The sequence below is a fragment of the Mastigoproctus giganteus genome, chromosome 5 (genome assembly GCF_048544385.1).
Source record: "Mastigoproctus giganteus isolate SK-2022 chromosome 5, ASM4854438v1, whole genome shotgun sequence".
Taxonomy (NCBI): Eukaryota; Metazoa; Arthropoda; class Arachnida; order Uropygi; family Thelyphonidae; genus Mastigoproctus; species Mastigoproctus giganteus.
The window spans coordinates 193,685,499-193,708,058 of NC_143579.1; the positions used below are offsets into that span (position 1 = coordinate 193,685,499).

Genomic DNA, 22,560 nt, shown 5'->3' on the forward strand with positions numbered 1-22,560 from the left:
GTTCTTAGTGCCACTCTGTTCTCACTACGAATAAGCAATATTACAAACTGCATTCCAAACACCGTTGACTCATATCTCTATGCGGATGACCTTACCATATCCTGCCATTCCTAGAATATGAACTATATCGAGAGGCATCTACAAATATCCATAAACAACATTGAATTATGGATGGCACAAAATGGATACCGACTGTCAAGCCACAAATCAACAGCCATACATTTCTGCACAAAGCACAGAATGCATCCTGAACCTGAGTTGCACTTGGCCAATCACCCTATACCAATCGTGAACAGTATTCGGCTCCTAGGGCTAATTTTTGATAAGAAATTAAATTTCCAGGAGCACATAAAATATCTAAGAACCTCTTGTGCAAGGAAAATGAATATACTCCGGGTAATCTCCAGTACATCTTGGGGTGCAGATCGCTGTACCCTGCTCCACTTGTATAAGTCCCTAATTAGATCTCGGCTAGACTACGGAGCACCTGTTTATGACTCAGCTAGGGAAAGCACCTTAGCGCGTCTTGCGCCCATCCAACATTCGTCTCTTAGGATAGCCCTAGGTGCATACAGAACATCACCAGTTCAAAGTCTTTACGTTGAAGGTCACGAACCTCCACTTAGCATCAGAAGAAAAATGTTACTGATGAATTACTCAGCTAAAATTAAAAGCCTGCCTACTCATCCTGTTTGGCCACTCCTGCATGATCCTCTGTGGAAAACCCACTATAGAAATAAACCCAGAACAATTCAGCCTGCTGGTATCAGACTGCAGATTCTAGCAGAAAGCTGGAACATCCAATTCGATAATATCCTCAGAGAATCAAAAGATCCAGATCCCCCATGGTCTACTCTCACATTTTTTTCTCATGATTACCTTGAGCAATGGGGTAAAAGTTCCATAGCAAATATTAACATCCAACAACTACATTATGCTCATACACAAAAGTACCCCGAATTCACCAAGATCTATACTGATGGTTCAAAGTCTGACAATCAAGTGGGTGCAGCTGCTGTCTTTCCTAATTCAACTATCTCATTTTCACTTCCAGTCGAATGTAGCAGTTATACCGCTGAGCTTCATGCCATTAAGCTTGCTCTGGAAAATATCTCACTGCTGTCAATAAATAAAAGTATAGTATATACCGATTCACAAAGTGCTATTTTAGCTTTGAAAGGTATTTCCTCACCTACCAATCCTTTATTAAAACTCATAAAACATAAGCTGATGTAGCTTCATGAGCATAAACAAACTGTTATCTTTTCTTGGGTCCCAGGCCACAGTGGTATTCCAGGAAATGAATGTGCAGATGATGCTGCAAAGCATCCTTCTAATATGGCCTCAACAAATGATCTAGTCCAATATCCCGATTACAGACACAAAATTCAGAAAACATGCATGGAACAATGGACACTTCTGTGGAAAATGCAAACAAATAACAAGCTATTTCAAATAAAATCTGAACCACATTTATGGACTTCTAGCCTTCGTAAAAATAGAAAAGAAGAAGTAATCTTAACCAGAATCTGAATAGGTCACACTCACCTCACACATCTCTATCTGCTTACAGGGAATGATCCTCCTCAATGTGCAAACTGCTCACAGCCACTTACAGTAAAACATATACTTGTCGAATGTAGCTTGTTTAACAATGCCCGACGAATGGCTTTTAGTTCCATCTCAGATCTGCAATAACCTTTGTCTCTCAATAGTATCATAGGCAAAGAAGCAAATCTCTCTGAATTATTTCTCTATTTAAAACAAATTAAAGCGTATGATCGTTTTTAACTGCTGTACAAGCAGTTCCCGTATGTAAAGTCAATTGATTTGGGAGGTGCAATATGGCCTAAGTTGCCCTTGCACCAAAAAAAACACCACAACAACAACCTCCTCATGGAGTATTTTTTAAGGGTGTATATGCAATCAAGGCTTTTGTGATTACTGTTTTAAAGCTTTACCATAATTCAATTGTATTTAATTTCTGTGAGTCATCTACCCAGTTAGCACCTTAAGCTGTCGTAATTTCCTTTTCTGAAATTATACCATGTGAAGTCCTCCAACTATATTAAAGGAATAGTTCCCAATCCATTGATGCCTTCATAATTAACTTGAATGGTACAATTTCATTCTCTAGGTGCTTCCTTCAAAATTACTGGTAATATTCCTAGAACTTCAGGAAGTTTTCTTCCCTTTAGGCTCGAAAGTTTTTCTAATAAAAATCATCTGCCATTTCAAAATTACTAATTTCATATATTTCATCCTCACTTTCACAACCTTTACTCGCCATTAAGGTTCTTTTATCAGTAAAGATTGCAAAATACAGATTCAGTTCATCGCCAACATCAGCTAGCTTGTCTAACACTCTCCTACACCCATCCCACTGGTGTCCAGTGTGATTTGCTTTCTTCTTTTTTATATTAACAGACATGAAAAACTCTATTCTTTGCTCTCGTAGGCAATGATTTCTCATAATCAACCAAAAAGACCCAGAACTAAGGATAGATCACCATCATTGTCATCACTTTTCTTCATTCTCCATTCGACCAGCGAGCAGTCAATTGGGCAAATGTCACCCTTCTTCATTCAGAAAGGGCTGGCAAATCTCCAAAATCTGTCAAAAGGCTAATTTCTGGGTGTGACAGCTGTGAAGTGAATGTTGAGAAGAATGGGAATCTTGTTCCTACCAAAGTTCTCATCCTGACATTCAGCACCACACGGCCTCCAAGGCAGGCTACTTAAATTGTTCAGTGAGGATTTATATTCCAAACCCACTGAAGTGTTTTAAATGCCACTCTCAAACAGCCTGTCATGGTTCCCCTGCATGTGGTTGATGTGTTGCTAAAGACAATGAGAGCAAGGAATGTTCAGCTTCTAAGGAAATTTGTACAAATTGTCAAGGATACCACTGAGCATACTTTTGAGCATGGCTCAAAAGGCGCTTCTGTAGCCAGGTGGGAAGGAGCAGCAGTGCATAGCACATGCTCCTTGATTAGACTGGGGTTTGAGCCCGTCACCACCAAATACAGAGGATGCAGAAAGGTCAGGAATGACTACCACATATTCACGGAGCAATATGGCCTTAGTTGCTAATGCTCCTAAAAACCAAATAACAAACAAACAAACAAGCTAGGAAGAAAAAGAAAGTCAGAAACTAAAAACAGAGCTGAAGATCTCTTATTAAGAGATAGGAGATGTTCAGCTCCCAAAAAAGCTTCGAACTTGTTAGCTACCAATAAATAGTAGCAGGCCTTTGTATGCTGAGAAGGTTTCTGCTAAGTACACCATCATCATCATGCAGACTGAGATGATCATACCACCATCAGAGTCATTCACTGCTTTTCTGTGCCATTTATTGAGTTCATTTAAACCAAAAGAGAACATCAAGGAAAAACAGTGAAAACCACTGCCATGGCCATCTCAACCTCAGTAACAAATGAATGTAGAACAGGAGGAGGTTACAGACAGAAGACTTGGTCTTGGAACTTTTTGCAGAGGAAGTAATGGACACAGGATAGCATTTATATTTCCCCAAAAAAGATGAATCCAAAGCTGAGAAAAACAAGCCCTCAGAAATTTGGAAGCTGAATGACAGATCCACTAAGCCCAAGTAATGGCTAAATTCCTGCAGTGGAACTGTTGTGGATTCTGTTGAAATACTGGTGACATCAAAACATGCCTGCAAAAGCACAAGCTAATTTTCTTTTGCTTGCAGGAGACATATTTGAAAGCAAATTACAACCCTTCATTTCACAAAGCTACAATAATACGTAAGGACAGAACTTGAGATGGACCTGCCCATGGAGAATTGCTATCCATATGGGCAAACAGACCCCATTTCAACCTGTCCACTGTCCACTAACGTAGGAGTGGTAGCAATTTGCCTTAGAGTATCATTTTTAGTAACAGTCCGTTCAATTTATTTGTCACCTGGGGCTGATGTCTTCCAGCCAGACCTTGATGATCTCATTGTGGCTGCATTTCCCCCATTATACTTCTTGGGGATTTCAATGGACATACTACTCTGTGGAGATAGTGCTTACATTGATGTAAGGGGATGTGTCATATATCATAGAGCATATGCTTACTGAGTAATCTCTCCCTTCTAAATGTAGGAACTAATACCTTCTTCCACATGCCTACCTATACATATTTTGCTATTGATCTCTATCTTCTCCCCTTCTATCTTCCTGTCACTTATTTGGGAGGTGGAGGTAAACCTGATGGAAGTTTTTTTTTTTTTTTTTTTAGGAGCATTAGCAACTAAGGCCATATTGCTCCAGAGATATGCAGTGGTCATTCCCCGATCTTTCCGCATCCTCCGTATTTGGTGGTCACGTGCTTGAACCCTGGTCTAATCAAGAAGCGTGTGCTATGCACTGCTGCTCCTGCCCACCTGGCTACAGAGGTGCCCCCATATATTCTAATTATTATTCTATTTTTACTTGGTTTAAATTCAAAACATTGATTTAATTTCAAAATGAGGACACAGATTCTCTACAAGAGAAAATCACATTAAGTTAGCATTTTGGTGGGAGACCATGTCTTCCTTATAAGTTACCATGGTGGAAGATTGATCGGGCTGACTGGAATGCCTTTGGTAGAGTTTGCTCAAGTTGTTTGGTTTTTAGGAGCATTAGCAACTAAGACCATATTGCTCCGGGGAAAATTCGGTGGTCATTCCCTGACCTTTCCGCATCCTCCAAATTTGGTGGTGACGGACTCGAACCTGGGTCTAATCAAGAAGCGCATGCTAGGCACTGCTGCTCCTTCCTACCTGGCTACGGAGGCGCCTACGGTAGAGTTTGACTTCACTACAGTCAGTCAGGTGCCTATCAGTGATGCAGTGACATACAGGGTTGTTAAAATCAAAGTATCCCTATGTAGAGGGCTCTGGAGTGAGTTCTAAGGCTCGTACTGAAGAGAAATTTGTACAACAGGTACAATAAAGAATGTGCTCGCCATTTATTGAAAAAAAAAAAAAAAAAAAAAACAATTAGTCGCAAAATTTGTCATTATATGGTGCTGTGGCAATACAAATCACTTGAACAGCACTACAATTGTTCACTGTGACCTCCATTTTGGTCAACAACAGTTTCCATTCGAAGAACAGCATTTTCTATAGCAGAATGTAACATGTCAACTGGAATAGCCAGCACATGACATCTAATGCTATCCTTCAGATCTGCCGGAGTTTGACATCCTTCCCGATACACCTGGTTCTTCAAAAAACCCCACAACCAGAAGTCGAATGGGGTGAGGTCCAGTGATCAGGGTGGCCAAGATGTTTGGAAACAACAGCTGGCCCGTTTGGCTGTAAAGTGTTGCCTTAGCAATTTTTGGACACAATGGTGGATGTGGGATGGTGCACCATCTTGCATGAATATGGTATCCTGAAGGCACCCACGTTGCAGCTCAGGTATTGTGAAATTTGCCAACATTTCGTAATATCGCTGTCCAGTGACAGAACTGGTGTGGGGTCCAGTCGGTGTTACCTGTTCAAAAAAATATGGCCCAATCATGAATGTGGCCATAAATCCACATTCATGATTGGGCCATATTTTTTTGAACTTTTCTTCTTGGACCTCTTGGATAACTCAAGGGTTTTCTGTTGCCCAAATGCGACAGTTGTGCGTATTCACTTGTCCATTTAAGCAGAAGTGGGCTTCATCACTCCAAAGGATGTTTCATGGCCAAGTGATATCCACTGTCATTCATGCCAGAAACTGAAATGTATGTGAAACAAATATCTGCTGTAGCATGTACATTTTGTAATGATAGTACCCCAACATCTGATGCATTACGGTATTAGCCTTAAGTGGAATACGGCATGTCTACTTCATGAGATACAGCTGGCACCATTGTGCTACCACATGGAGATTGACTTGATAAATTCACAACATGACAGCCATAGCCACATCTTCAACATGAGAGGAGTCCACTCGTTTTCGATCTCTATCTGTTTGAACACCAAGATGTCCTATCACTTCAAATTTCGCAATCATTTTGCGACCAGCACAAACACTCATAGGTCCATGCCTTATGCACTTCTGATGCTGGAATTCTCTGATAGTCACAGCTGCATTGTTGCTGTGCAGATAGTACAGCTTCATTAATAGTGCCTTTTCCTGCAAAGTTGTTGGCATTGCTGCTGTAGTGCAGGCAACATCTACTGTATGATTTTAAAGAGACTGCTTTGCTTTTATACAGTACAATAGAGCTGAGTAGTGGTGCTGTGGAAATAACTTACAATTATGCAAATAAAGTAAGTTATTTGCATAATCGTAACTAAGATAGTTATGCACCATACAGTGACAAATTTTGTAACTAATTTTTTTTTTCCAATAAATGGTGAGCGCATTCTTCATTGTACCTTTTGTCCAAATTTCTCTTCAGTATGAGCCTTAGAACTCGCTCCAGAGCCCTCTACATAGGGATACTTTAATTTTAACAATCCTGTACATTACAGAAAATATTGTTCATGCAGCTGCAACTGCCATTCCAAAAAATATCTATGTAATTTCCATCTTTTCCCAAACCCTGGTAGAATGCAGAATCCTTCCATCCTACATGGACATCTGTTTTTCAGCCTCAATGGGAAAATTTGTACAATGACCATCAGACTCCCAGTCATCCTTTTGGTATTCAGGCCCAAGCACTACTTGGACCCGAAGTAGTGCTTCGGTTTTGCTGAACACCGAACCAAACCATTCCACCCTGTCATGCTTATATTCCATCGTCTGACTTTTCCCTTAAGAACTGGGTAAAGTCAGATACTCCATAAAGGGGCTCACATCTGGTGAGTATGGGCTTTGAGGGTCCTGAGCTGGATATCATCATTCTTCTCTTTCTTGGTGATTTCCTTCTACCGCCTCTCTCTCTCTCTCTCTCTCTCTCTCTCTCTCTCTCTCTCTCTCTCTCTCTTTCAGGGTAACTCAAATGTTTTTTTGGCTGGTGCAGCATAAGTCTCAGGCTTCCTTGCACCATATGGCTAATAATAATAATAATAATAATAATCTGTCTATCTGCACTTCTGTTCAGTACATTGAGCTGAACACTCTGACTTCTTGCCAGTTTCACAGATGGCTCAAAGTAGGATCTGCTTCTGTCTTTCCAGACACTACTATATCTGATCAGATTTTCTCTGAATCGAACATATAAAGTGCAGAGCTGCATGCTGTGGAGTTAGACCTGGATCACATCAGAACTTTCTAATACCAAATGTTTAATGTTTATTATATATTCTGATTCTTTGAGTGCATTACAGACCTTATCATCTTTGAGATACAATTTTCATACAATCCTATCTCAGGTTCAGCAGACGAGACATTCTCTTTATAAACATAAATTTGATATTTGCTTTTGCTGGATTCCTAGCCAAACTGGTATTAGTGGAAATCATTTTGCTGACACCGCAGCCCAAATCAGTACTTCCTATTAATTACCTGTTGGCCCCCCTATACAAACTACAAGAAAATAATACTTAGATAGATGCACTCCCAATGACTGGATTCATGGAATAGACAGAGTACAAATAAATTACATCAGATAAAGCCTGTAATCAAACCATGGCAGTCTAGTCTGTGCAGGAATCATAAAGAGGAAGTTGTTCTTGCTCGGCTCTGCATAGGACACATTCCTTTTTACTGAATGCTGTTGACCCTCCTGTATGTGAGTCCTGCGACACTGTTTTATCTTGAGATTTATTTTACATGACTGTAGAGATTTTAATGATACACTTTTTTCCACTTTCATTCATCTGACAGAACCTTATTTATTCAGTCATATTTTATCCAACAATGACAAATGTCAACTCTTTTTAAATTTTTACAACCCATTAATTTATATCTTCTTATTCTTCTTCTTCTAGTCACATTGTTGTTGTGGCCACCAACAAAATCCTCCAATTGCATCGATCATATGCTATATGAGCGGCATTGCAAAATTTCATGCCCAAAAGTTCACTGATCCCATCCTTCCACCTAGTTTCAGGTCTTCCTTTAACAGCAGTTTTTGGAGTTGGTTTTGTTATGGTCTCTGTGGTTGGAGTTGGTTTTGTTATAGTCTCTGTGGTTGGAGTTGGTTTTGTTATGGTCTCTTGGGTATCAGATGATGTGGTGGTATGCCATTGTCTACCACAGGCGCCTCCGTAGCTAGGTGGGAAGGAGCAGCAGTGCGTAGCACACACTTCTTGATTAGATCGAAGTTCGAGCCCGTCACCACCAAATACGGAGGATGCGGAAAGGTCAGGGAATGACCACCACATATCTCGGAACAGTATGGCCTTAGTTGCTAATGCCCCTAAAAGCCAAATAACAAACAAACGTTGTCTACCACATGGCCAATGTTGAAATGGGCTGGCTTTAATCATAGGAAGAGTCATCATGCATCCCACAAGATGCTCTTGAAGAGGAAAGGTGACTACAGCAGAACCCCACTTAGTGCAGAAGGCTGATTACAATTGGTTTTCGCCTGGTTTCCAGAGGTCGTCTGACTGTATTATATCAAAGCCTCTTTCCCTTCAATATATGTTCTGCTGAAATCTGTTGTTTCATCTTCTTTTGATGCCGTCTCCTATTGGAGTTTGGCAATCACCATGCTGCACTTCTCTCTGTCTTGAGCGAAATGAAAAGAATCCTCAGCTGATCTGCCAGTCCACTACTAGCCATGCTGATTATTCTTGGGAAGCATAATGCAGTAGATTTCCCTTGCTTACTGCACCATTGTACTTCAGGTTCAACTACTATGTGTATATTTATATATACACATATATAAATTACTGCCTATATTTTTAATCTGCATATCACCTTTTATCTTATATTTTTTCAATTGTTTGACAAACTTCCGTCAAACTGTCTTGGCACATAATGGCCTTTGTTGCTAATGCACCAAGAAAACTGTAAACCTAAACCAAATCTCATACTCAGCCTTTGCCACTCTAACCCTTACTATTGTAGATAAACTTGTACCTGTTGTAGGGTTCAGTAATTTTCATCGCTCAGGTTCCCATGCCATCTTTTTCTGCTCTATTAGACTGGCCAGTTCTGTATTCATCCATCTTGGCATTCCTGCTTGTGCTGTATTAAAGCACACTGTTCTATATTTAAAGCAATATCAATAAATTGAAAGATATTCCATAGTTCTATTGTATTTTTCCTTCCTCTATAATCTGCCCAATTGTTAGATTATCAGTTTAGCAGATTATTTGCCAAGCATTCTCATTATCACAGATTTAATCAGTATCAGATGACTGTATCCTGTGGCTCCCTATGGAACCCTGTCATCTGACACATTCCTTTCTGCTGAGGGCTGATCACCCTCCAGTGTACAAGCAACATATTTTATTAGTAAATGAAATTTATTTATTGCTTTTATCCACCTGACCTTTATACACTTAGTCAGATTTAAGGGACAATGATCATGTCTCATTTCTTTACATAAAATTAGAGATTTTAGTTTCAGTCATTTTACCACATTTTATTTTTGTTATATTTCATGAGACAATAACCTAAAATTCTCTAAAATCCTTTTATACTTTTTGTTATCTGATCTTGGGGCAGTATAGTCTGGTACCACCTAATTGCCTTGTTATTCTGGAATTATTGCTTCTCAAATGAAGTGCTTGCATTTATTAATGTGGAACCTCAATTGCCAGGTCTTGTTGCCGTAACATGCCCTGATTCCTGTTATAACTACCCTGCCAACTTTGTATTAGCAGATACAAAGTTGGCAAAGTGTTTAATAACAGGAATCAGGGCATGCTACTTCAGCAAGTTAGACAATAAGCTTGATATTTCTTTACCAATATCATTTGTAAATAGTGAAAACAGTAAGTGGTCCAGCATTGAAACATGAGAGACTTTAATAATAGCATTAGTCCAAGAAGAGTTGTGCCCATTGATAACACCCTTTGTCATTTATGATATATAAATGAATGGAGAGGTCATTACTGCATCAAAAAACAGATATTAATGATGTGCTTATTATGTTAATGAATTGATGGACAAGTTAGTGCAATTGCATCATTTCAGTACATAGCCAACTAAATAGTTATAAATTGGCATCATTAAGTATATCTCATATTGTGAATACCTTCACAACGAGTTGCCACGATATTGCACTACCTCGAATAAGTAACACTTCACCATAGGAGAAGACTATTGTTATTTATTCTCAGTGGATACCATCACCCATACGGCACTGTTTGAAATATGGTATGGGATAAAGATCTCTGTTATCCTCATACTATCCCTATTAGACTTAGGAAAGCAAAAAAGATGTAGGAAGGTGATAGTAGGAGAGGAGGAGGAAGAAATGCTGTCGAAGGAGAAAGGGACAGTTATTCCTTCATCTCACACCACTCAAAAACTCATAAATTCCTCGAATAGGCAATGCTTCCCCAGAAGATTGTTGTTACCTACTATTGGAAACTCCATAGCCATTGGTCTCCCCCTCTATACGGCACCGTTTCTGAGCTTATTGGCTCCTCATCAGTGGGTGAGCAGGCAGGCAGGTAGGTGTTGCAATGATGACAACCCAGTTACAAAGTATAAATCTACAATATGAGAGATGCCTGGTGGTGTGGAGTAATTTAGATTACTATATAGTTTATAGTAATCTAAATTACTATAAACTATAGGGCTAAAGCCTCAGGTTATGTAAAGAGTTTAACTAATGTACAAGTTAGTGCATTTGCATCATTTCAGTACATAGTCAGTTACTTAAATAGTTATAAATTGGCATAATAAGTATATCTCATATTGTGAATACCTTCACAACGAGTTGCCATGATATTGCACTACCTCGAATAAGTAACACTTCTCCATAGGAGAAGGCTATTGTTACTTATTCTCAGCGGATACCATCATGTGGAGTAATTTAGATTACAATATAGTTTAGGACTGAAATGATGCAATTGCACTAACGTACATTAGTTAAACTCTTTACATAACTTGAGGCTTTAGCCCTAAACTATATTCTAATTACTTCACACCATCAGGCATCTCTCATATTATAGATTTATACTTTGCAACTGGGTTGTCATCATTGCAACACCAGGGTACCTGCCCACCCACTGATAAAGAGCCAGTAAGCTGCTCCGAAACGGTGCCATATGGGGGATAGTATCCACTGAGAATAAGTAAGAATAGTCTTCTCCTGTGGTGAAGTGTTACTTATTCATGAATATCATGGCACCTCTTTGTGAAGGTATTCGCAATATGAGATATACTTAATGATGCCAATTTATAACATTTAAGTAGTTGGCTGTGCTGAAATGATGTAATTGCACTAATGTACATTAGTTAAACTTTTTACATAACCTGAGGCTTTAACCCTAAACTACAGGGGCTCACATCTGGTGAGTATGGGCTTGGCACCCCCAGTGTCCTGACCTGGATATCATCATTCTTCTCTTTCTTGGGATTCTTTTCTCTCTCTCTCTCTCTCTCTCTCTCGCTCTCTCTCTCTCGCTCTCTCTCTCTCGCTCTCTCTCTCTCTCTCTCTCTCTCTCTCTCTCTCTCTCTCTCTCTCTCTCTCTCTCTCTCTCTCTCAGAGTAACTCGGGAATTTTTTTGGCTGGTGCAGCATAAGCCTCAGGCTTTCTTGCTGCACCATGTGACTAAGTAATAATAACTATATTGTTAATGAATTGATAGACACATATTATATCACATGGTAGATTAAGTAACTTGTTATTGAAATGATACAATTATAAAAGAATTAACCCACCTCAAAGCCAAACACTTAAACTATTTATGGTTACATTTCAAATTCAGTACATATTTCAAAAACTCACTGTTTCCCGGCTTCAGGCTTGTTATCATGATCCAGGTCCTGCGGACCCCAACTGGACCAAGAGTCTCCATGACTGGATCATGTTAAGATGCCTGAAGATGGGAAACAATGAGCTCCCAAAACTTGGCCATAAATAATTTAAATGTTTGGCTTTGAGGTGGGTTAATTCTTTTATAATTGTATAATTTCAATAACAAGTTACTTAATCTACCATGTGATATAATAGTGTAATGTCTATCAATTCATTAACATAATAATGAACTACCTTTTCCAAGTACTGAAGAGCTTATTTATTTTTTGATGACTTTTTCCCAAGAATTTTTTAAATTCTGATTTGATTTGATTTTTATTAATAATTTCCCTCTAATATTTGAACAAGCAAGTCAAAATAAGAACACATTAATATTTTAAAAAATTTTATGTACAAGTATTCATTTTTACAAAACTTCAAATATTCCACAAAGAAAGTCACTCAACACAGCCCACTGCCATTGAAAGTCACTACCTGTAGCCTGTATATGTTCAGAAAATTCACCACCTCGGCCACATATGCAGTAGAAATTCTGTGACCTAAAAAATTCTCCATATGCTTTTAGTGGCATCTCCATAGCCAGGTGGGCAGGAGCAGCAGTGCATAGCACACGCTTCTTGATTAGACAGGGGTTCGAGCCTGTGCCCACCAAATATGGAGGGTGTGGAAAGGTCAGGAAATGATCTCCGCATATCCCCAGAGCAGTATGGCCTTAGTTGCTAATGCTTCTAAAAACCAAACAACAACAACAACAACAGCTTTTAGTGCTATAAATACTTTTATGACTCTGGAGCAGAATCTACACTCTGTACAATAACTGTGATACACTACTTCTACAAATGATCACCAAAGAACTAAATTTGCCAATCATCAAGTGATATTTGCCATATGGAGGTTCAACTGTACATATATTTTTATTAAAAATATCAGTCCGGAAAAATAAATCAAATATGGGATAAAATTATCAGTTACAAGTTCTTCAGTAATGAAAATTTAATTTTCATAATACAATATAATTCAACATATCTATATTTTTAAAACAGAGTTTAAATAATTTTAGTTATATATAATTCAATTTAGAATTGGTTTAAAGTATTTAAATTACAATGATTTATGATGCCATTTAAATATTAATAGCAGAGAAAGATATATTTATTCTTTGAGTTATGTCCATAATTAATTCTCTGAACATTCATTAGTGACATCATTGTTTGTGCCAGTATATAAGCATATATTTTTGAATTAATGTTGTTTTGTGCTTTTCATTTGTGAAAGATATGACCTTTGAAATTTCATTTACATCTTAATTGTCCTCTGTATTATTGGTACATTTTATATAGATTTACAAATGATATTGATACAAAATGGTTTCTGGCCAAGATGAATGAGGTTGTTGCAACACATGTAGGAGAAGAATATCTTGAAATTCTTCATGAAGAACCTTATTTTGTAGACTTCATGAGAGATGCTCCTGAACCCGAGGACGATGATGCTGAAGCAGTATTAGAAGCTCCAAAAATTTATGAACAGGTGCCATTCAGTACATATTTCCTCTTTTAAATTAAGAAAAAAATTTGTAACTAAGATTGTTAAACTAGATTTAATAAACACAATAAATATATCGGAAAGGCTTTAGACATTTCCATAGCATGCACATATTTTAATGTGATCTTTTACGTCTACAAAAAAAAAATTTAATGATTTATTAACAATTGCATTATATATATTTAGCATTAGCATTAGTAGTGGCATGTGATGCAAGAAAGCAAGCTTATACAGCATCAGCCAAAAAAAAAAAAAAAACCCCTTCCTATTCATCTATCCATTTTCTCCAAAAGTTTGTCTAGTTCTTTCTGGTCTCCAGATGCTGCAATTTGCAGAACTTAAGCCTTTCTTGGTAAGAGCACCCCCCTTTGTTCCCCTCGCAAATCTCATTGGTGAGGGAAACAAAGAGAGTATTCCTATCTAAAATGAGGCTTCCAGACCTCATTTTAGAAAGGTACTCAGGGTGTGGCCTGACCATTTCCGTATACAAAGGGATAATCACCTCCTCCTTCTCACTAGCAAAGTTCCTGTATATCATTGACAAGACCTCATGAGTTGCTCTGGCAGCCTGTCTTTAACATCAATTGTCAAGAATGATGGCTGCAGGATAGATGTGTGGAAGTTTGCCTTTAACTAATGGATGGTGGATTGCTGGAACAAACTTCTATCTGATGTTCTGGAAGTGGGTAGCTTAAATAAATCCAAGGAAGAACTAGACAAACTGCTGGAAGGAATGGTTAGGTGAAATGGGAAGGATGGTTTTTTTTTTTTTTTTTTTTTTGCTGATTCTTCTTGCATTATTGCATCATCTGCCATACTAATACAAAGCAACTTCCCTGTCAGTCCCATAGTAAATGGTAGAAACCATCCAGGGCAAAATGTAGCCCAATGGCTTGCAAAAATCATCACATTAACCTTACTTACAAACCCTAGAACAATAAAAAAAACTCAACATTTATTCAACTGGTAGAAAACACTAACATCAGTAATGAAGGTCTTCTAGTCTGACTGATTTTTCATTGATAATATGTTCACTTATGTCCCATTACAAAAGACCATTCTCCAAATACTAGGTGACCAGATCACATCATTATCCCTAGATATTACAGACATAGATTTGTTGGGATATAATGTTGTATTGTATAACAATGGCGGCTAATTACGATCGGTAAATCTACGGACTCTAAGTATTAATTAACTTCCAAAATCTCGCTATCTAAATTCAGAATAAACCAAGGATCTTGACCAGGTCTATAAGCTACTTATAGAAAATAATTTAATATAACAATTAAGTCAATAAAGCGGCTAAATATAGCTAAAAACCCTGCATTCGCCGGAGCTGCAAAACTTGTAAAACATGTGGATTGGATACCCTTACTGACACTAAGTAATAACTTACAAAATCTCAATCGAAGTTAAAAATTAAACTAATTATCATAACTAGGAATATAAAGGTACTCTAGAAAATAAAGTAATATGCCATTTTAAGTCAATAAAACAGCAAAAGTTAAAAAAAAAAAAAAAAAAAAAACTGCTCTATTTCCGGAGCCATAGAAACTTGGGCTTATGCTGCACCAGCCACAAAAAAAAAATTTGATATCTGTGTGAGAGAGAGAGAGTCAGCAGTAGAAGAAAATCACCAAGAAAGAGAAGAATGATGATGATATCCAGCTCAGGACCCTGGATGTTCCAAGCCCATAATCACCAGATGTGAGCCCTCATTTAACCGATACAGCTCAGTTGGCTATTTTTATTTGTGGGATCAATGACAAACTTAAAGTCTTTGAAGAACTGTTGGCAATGGGATGCTGATCATGGTGATGTAGTCTGCTTCTCTGATGTGCAATGGATAGGCCATTCAACAGTGCCCACGAGGATGAGTTGTAAGATGCCATCCAAGAGTTCATGACAGCAAAAGGCAAGACAGTATCCGAGTTCGACGATCCGAAGCGGCTGGTCGACTTTTCTTTCCTTACGGACATTTTTTCTCATTTGAATGAGTTAAATTTGAAGCTCCAGTCAAATGATCAACTGGTGCATGTCCTGTTTAATCACATCCCAGCAGTCGTGAGGAAACATCTCCTCCTGCCACGCATAACGATCACAGTTCGCACCCCAGCCCAAATAATAAATTGAAATTTAAATTCTGAAATTATAACTAATGTTATCTATCAAGAGAAAAACAAACCTTTTTATTTCCTGCCTAATCAGCACCTGCCTCTGTCCCCGCAAAATCAGTTCATATTGTCGGGACCTGCATCCTCCTGGGGACCCGTCATCACAAAATCAGTTAATGGAGGTCGGTTTAAACCGAATGCTTTTCAGTACAGCGTTTGACTTGACCATGTTCTGGGGGGGGGGGATTGGATTATATTTTTCTGGCATTGGTTTGTTTTTCTCTCGATAGATGCCGTTAGTTGTAATTTCAGAATTAATTTTTCAATTTATTTTTACTTTTGGGATTGGGACTTGAACTGGTGTTGTTGTGCTTGGTGGGGGTAGTGGTGTTCCCTCTCAGCTAATAACCTCCTGGTATTGGAGGGTTAGATGTAGTCTTTGAATGTATCGGTTGTGATGCCATAGTGAATATTTTAAACATTAATTAGGCCTCCGTAGCCGAGTGGGCAGGAGCGGGAGTGCAGTAGCACACGCTCTTTGAGTAGATTGGGGTTCAAGCCCCTGACTGCTGAATACGGTCGATCTGCCAACCCGCACTGGACCAGCATGGCAGATTATGGTCTATTTCCCACAGCATGAATTGTTGAGGAGGCTTCCATCCTGCAGTGGGTTGATAATGGTTGCACTTTACCTTTTACCTTTATGTGGCATTGCATTGCGGGTCTTAATTGGGAACGTCTATTTTGGGGATGGTTATGTTGCGGGGGAGGAGGCTATCCCCATGTCTTCTGGGGAGGTTTTATTTGGAATGGATATGGTGTGTGCCGCCGCCACGTCGCAGACACAGAACTGTTTGCTGGATGGAAAACCTTGTGGGATATAAAACTTTTTTTTTTTTCCTCCTGAAAGATTAAAAAATTCCTTGTTGTTTTCCATCTGTTGTTGAAACCTGAAAATAAAATTGTATGTGCCCTTAGTTTTTCTTGTCCTAAGTTTCACCTGCTCTTGAAAAGTTGAAAAATTAAAACTGTGTGTGTGGTGGTTTGTAAAAAATATATTTAAAATTAAACACTTAAAAGGTTATTACCTGTTCTTGAAAAGTTGAAAATTAAATCTACGTGTTTCATGAAGTCTTATCTAGTTTATCTGCAATGATTGTAATTTTTTTTTGAAACCTCTGTAAATACTTGATGTGTGAAATCTATTCCAAGGTAAGATTTAAAATTAAACTCTTAAAAAGGTTGTTTTTCTCTATAATGCTAAAGAATCACACAGACACAGATAATATTTGCAAAAGAAGAATTTTTATTGGGTGAAAATAAATATTACAATGAGAGAGGAATGCACATTCTTTGAAACTTAATCCAAACAATTTAAAAAATGTTGGTAGATAACATGTGCAGAATCCTTTCTTCTGGAGCCCTAGTGGTTCTGACTTCCATCTGTGTTCATTTTTGCAAAACTATTTCTCAGTGACTGCAGTTAGTTTTTCCTAAAGATTGTAATTTTGCTGTTTTAGTAGTTAGCATAAGATGTTAATGTGAAAATTGTGAACGTTAAATTCAATGTTTTAGCTGTCACAACAACAATAAAAGTGTATATTAAGCAATATCAAGCATGCTTTCTTGCTTAAATGAGTTTAATGAAAATTACCAATGTTAAGGTTGGCATTTTAGGTTATTTTCAATATTACCTCAAGAATAAAACTGTATATTTTAGCATTATCAAGTGTGGTTTTTGACTCTACTTATATTTTCAAAAACAAACCAAAACACTCATGTTACGATTAACCATTTAGTTTTGTCAAGCAATTGAAGTGTGTATGCAAAACCAACATGTGTTTCTTTTAGTGACCATCAAATAACGTTTTTTCTCAAAAACTTAAAATTACCAATATTAACGGTGATATCTGCTTCTTAACAGGCCAGCAAATAACATCAACAGTTTAGCAATTAAAAGATTATTGTACTCATGAGCGTACGCATGTGCACGCATGTGTGTGTGTGTGTGTGTGTGTGTGTGTGTGTGTGTGTGTGTGTGTGTGTGTGTGTGTGTGTGTGTGTGTGTGTGCATGCATATTTTTCAAATACATTTTTTTAAAGCCTACTTAAACATTCTGAAAGCATTAAGATGATAGTTTTTATTGTCAACAGGTAATTTTTCGCTCTCTAGTACTTAAGCTTACTAACTGCAGGTGCTTATAGAATTTTCAAAAAGCAAAGTTAACAAAAACATGCAAACTATAGCTTAATAAGGGGGACCACGAAGCAGACATGCTGTTTGTAAGTGGGATGAAAAACCTTAAACTTAGTATTTCTCTGTTGATAGTGGTATGACTAACATTGTGTTTGTTGATCTTATATGGTGTGTAAAACTGACACTACCAGTTTCTGCATGGTTAAAAACTTTAAATTTAGTGTGTGTGTGTGTGTGTTTGTGTGTGTGTGTGTGTGATTGAAAACATTTTCATGTATGATTCCAGTGTATCTGCAATGCACGAGTGCATGTGTCTGTTTGTTTCCACAATCTCCAGATCGACTTAATGGTAAAAATTTCTAAAGTTAAAAGTTTAAGATCAAATTTAAAATCTATTTAAGCTTACTCTTAGGAAACATAGGCACTGATAACATTTACAAAAGCCAAAAACTATTTAACAACTTAATAAGGGTATAGTCACTAAAGCTTTTGTTTTGGAATCGCACAGTCGAACTGAATAAAAAACTCACCAGAACTGCACCACTGTGGAGGTAGAATTGCAAAGCACAAACATACAAAACGATAATTCACATACATTTCAATATTTTCATATTAATCACTGGAAGTATATTCATCTCCATGTCAACCATATCTCAAAGTTAAGCAAACAAGAAAATGTTGAGTACTCTTGATCTACTTATACAGCTTCAACCGACAGATGGAATACAGTTTCTTCTTTTAATTCCCCTTGTTCACTTGAATATCACTAGCGAAAACACACGTGTACATATTGATCTCTCAGCTGACTAACTTCCTTTCGGCAGTTCCCGAACATAGCTTTTCAAGTTTTATCGACTTGCCCAGAGGCATCACCTATTGTGAGGGGTGAACATGATCTATTTTTTATTTCCAGACATATGAATATGATTACTGATACATCCAAAAAGGTAGGCTATACGAAAAGTACATTTTTCCTAATATTAGTTGAATAAACTAACGCTTTTTCATTTTATTATCTTAATAAATTGATATTTTTGCTCTATGAAAAAACACAAAGCTGAGTAAAATCTGCTTTTCGCCTGTCTGAAAACCACACTTGTTTATATCAGAAACAAACACGAGGGTCTATTTTAACTATTCACACATCTTTGGCGTCTACCAAGAAACAGATAATAATCACATACACATCTTAACTCCACACACAAATAGAGAGATACAACTTTTTAAACCTATATATTGCTCGCACATTCCAGGAACTAGTTATCAGAGCTGTGACTTTGGAACTAATTCTTTTTGAAATTTGGAAATACTACTATCACGAATCACACTGGAACTATCGTTCTGGAAATTATGAAACACTCTAATTTTTAACGGATAAATTTTCATTGCCAACTTCAAGACCAGAATTTAACTCATTTCCAAGGAATGTTGAAATTGCGATCTATAAAATATGCTCCTCAATATGTGGCTGCAATATCTCAACTCCAGACTGAGTTCCAAGATTTCCGTGCTGAAGAAAGGGCCCCTGAATGTGGTAACTAACCCCTTCTCTGTGAATGTGATGGAAACTCCAGGAGACCTCCAAATGGAAATCATTGACCTTCAATGTGACTCAGACCTGAAAATCAAATTTGATGAAGTGTCTCTCCCAGAATTTTAGCAAAAATATGTAGAAAAGACAAAATTTGTCAATTTAAGAATGTATGTGGCAAGAATCTTCTCCCTCTTCAGAAGCATGTACTTATGTGAGCAGATGTTTTCTAGAATGAAGCACTCCAAGTCAAAATTGAGAACAAAAATTACTGATTGTCATCTGGAGCACTGCCTCCAATTAGCTACCACAGAAATAGTTCCTGACATTGAATTATTAGTAAAAAATAAACAGAGTCAGATTTCTCATTAACTGAATGTTTCATTCCTTTCATTGCTATTTGTATTGTAAAAAAATTTGCTTATAAATGCAGTTGGTTTCGTTCTTTTAAAGTTTAAAATTTAAAATTCCTAGGTTTACAAAACAAAGTTATTACGTGGAGTCAAATTCAGAAACAACTCTCAAGGGTAATATTTTCAAGTTGAAAAATTAAAAGAATCACATTATAGTAAAGTGCATGGAACAATGCTGCAATTGGTTTTAAGTGTTTTTACACAACGTGTTGCTTCTGAATTGAAGCCTAAAAGCAGTATATGACTTGTCTATTGTATGGCCTGCGACAAGTACCAAAAATTTTTAAAGTCACCCGCGACTTCCAAAATGTTGAGTACTCTTGATCTACTTTATGTACAAGGATCAGACGTATTGCTTTCACTACTGTTATAATCCTCACCTCTCTTATTAGGAATTCATTCATCACTTTCTTCTTCTCTAAATTCATCTCCACTCTCCCTTCCAGACTCATTTTCAGATACCTTTTCTAATTCCCCTAGACATTTTCGAATCTGCTCTTGGGTAAGATCATGAGATTGCCACATTTTAATAATGCAATTGAACTAGCACTGTAAAAATTGTTGAAATACCTTTCCATGTATAAATTTTCAACCATACTAAACTAAAATGACACAGCACAGCCGTATAAAGTAGTGTGACCCCTAAACATGCACTGACCTGAAGTGGCATGCAAAGACATGCAGACATACGCACCAGGGCTTTCACAAACCATAAGGTGATTTGAATCACAAATGTTTGTTGCAAGGCAAATAAATTCAAAAATTAACTGTTTATAAATTAGCTAATTTTTTTTGAAATTTTACAAACAGTCAGATTGACTGTTTTGGTGATTTTAGAGCTATAATTTAAAAGAAAAATGTGTGCAGAATTATTTGCAATTATGCACACTGTAATTTAATGGAACATTAGGAAATATTATTGACTCATACTTCTGTAATTAACTGCAAAATTTTAACAATTTAAAGTAGGCAAACAGTGAAATTAATCATCACGGCTGTCTAGTGTTAAGAATACCATCCTAACCCAAATTAAAAGTAAGTTTAAACTTCTTAACCACAACCAACCAAACAACCTCTCCTCTCCCAAACTAAGAAGTAGGCTATGACTCAGATCAATCTCTACCAACCACCCTAGAAACAGAATTTACATAATTCTAATTTACATAATTTTAATTCTGTTTATATAATTTTTATCACATATCTTTAAATGCGTATCAATGTTCTCTCATTACCCATTAAGCTAATACCTGTAGTAATGATACCCTCAAGGCCCAAGTAAACCCTATGATTGAGACTATAAAGTTACACCCTTGGCCACCAAACCACCTGGTAATGAGATGAAGTAAACTAACTATGGTATATGTATGTTTCACCCATAAACAAATCAAATTCTTGTGACTGAAGTGATCTTTTGTGGCAGTGATTTTGCAAAGACAGCTGGTAAGTGTTGGATCTTTGGTGAAAACCAAGTCATGAATATTAAAGTCCCTTGTACATTCTCTGGCATGTTGGAATAAATAACAGTCATCCAGATGGTAATCTCCATTGCTCATTCATGATTTCCAGTCTGTAAGAGGCATGTTGAATTCTTCCATAATGAGGCACTCACACTTGGCTACATGTTCAAGTTACCTGTAGAGATTTTTTGTCTTATCCCTCCATGAAAATATACGACACTTTGGTCTGTAATATACCTTTTCATCTTTCCTTTACTGCTGTCATTGTACCACATAAACTCAATGTCCATTATAACTTGATCACTTCTGGGTACAGTATAGTCACCCTTTCAGAGAACATTTCATAAGCAGCATTAATCCCCCCCCAAACCCTTCCTGTCCCTCTTGAACATATTATACTCACATAATGAAATTCTTTGTAATAGTGAAGTTGACCTAATGAAAAGCTCAAATTCATTTAATTTATTTACAGTATTCCTGACTACTAAATTTTGTATCTTTTGGCTTTTAGTCTCACCTAACCCCCAAATTAGCAGTTTTCCTGAACCCTTAAGGCATCCTCAGTGACATTAACAAAATTTTGTTTTATAACGATATAATTTTATAATGATATTATAAAACAAAACTTTTTTTTATAATGATATAATAAATTTCTGTTAACTTAGGCATGCCAATCTGAGAAAAATTTCTTCCCATAAGCCTTGCAAAATCCCTCAAATCTGGATTTTATCTGCAAGACTTTCATTATTTCCCCTAGTATCATGTCTGGGGCAGAATTGTAGACACAAGAACATTTTATCTCTTGTGACATATTTCCAGCATGATTATATATTTCTTGACCAAGTCATCTGTTCATTTATTTTAAGTCATTAGCACCACATAGAATCACCATACACTACTATTACACATCATTTTTGCACATGGCTGACATACTCTGTTTCTATTCCATATATCTTTATTACATAGTATATTTCTGGTTTCCCTTACAATTGAATCCCAAATGAAGACTACCTCCTTTGGAACCTAAGCATTCTGCATTGAAAGAACCAGGAGATGCTCTTGGTGGAACAATGTTCCATATAGAATCAGACACTGGCTTCTGTCAAGCCCCAGTTCAAAGTTTCTCTAGGGCATCAACTCATGTTCTTAGAGATTTGATCTTGCCTAACAGTCAGTGATAAATTTGTAATTTAAGGTTATTACACATCCTACATCTAGCACATGGAAAAGAATTACCATCAGCTAGAGAAAGTTCTACATGCATGTGACAGGAAGTACAAGAAAAAGGCCATAACTCACAAGTGAATTGTCAGTAGCAATTGCTCCATCAGTCATTATATGTTCTCTTCCAGTTGAAACCATAATATTTAAATAAAGATTTAAATAATAAAAAAAAATCAAAATAAAGTATTTGTGAATTACCCTTAAAAATGTTCTACTCAAAAATTAAACTAAGAACTGCAAAAATTATCAC

The 22,560-nt window shown here is 37.1% G+C and overlaps 1 protein-coding gene across 1 annotated transcript in view; it reads left to right on the plus strand.

Annotated features, from left to right (window-relative positions):
* Positions 1 to 22,560, plus strand: part of LOC150085960 (dynein axonemal heavy chain 8-like) — a 1,559,705-nt gene that overhangs the window by 950,007 nt on the left and 587,138 nt on the right. The window contains exon 56 of the mRNA XM_090374756.1: positions 13,167 to 13,356. Coding sequence (XP_090230882.1) covers positions 13,167 to 13,356 — 190 coding nt within the window. The remainder of the gene's footprint in view (positions 1 to 13,166; positions 13,357 to 22,560) is intronic.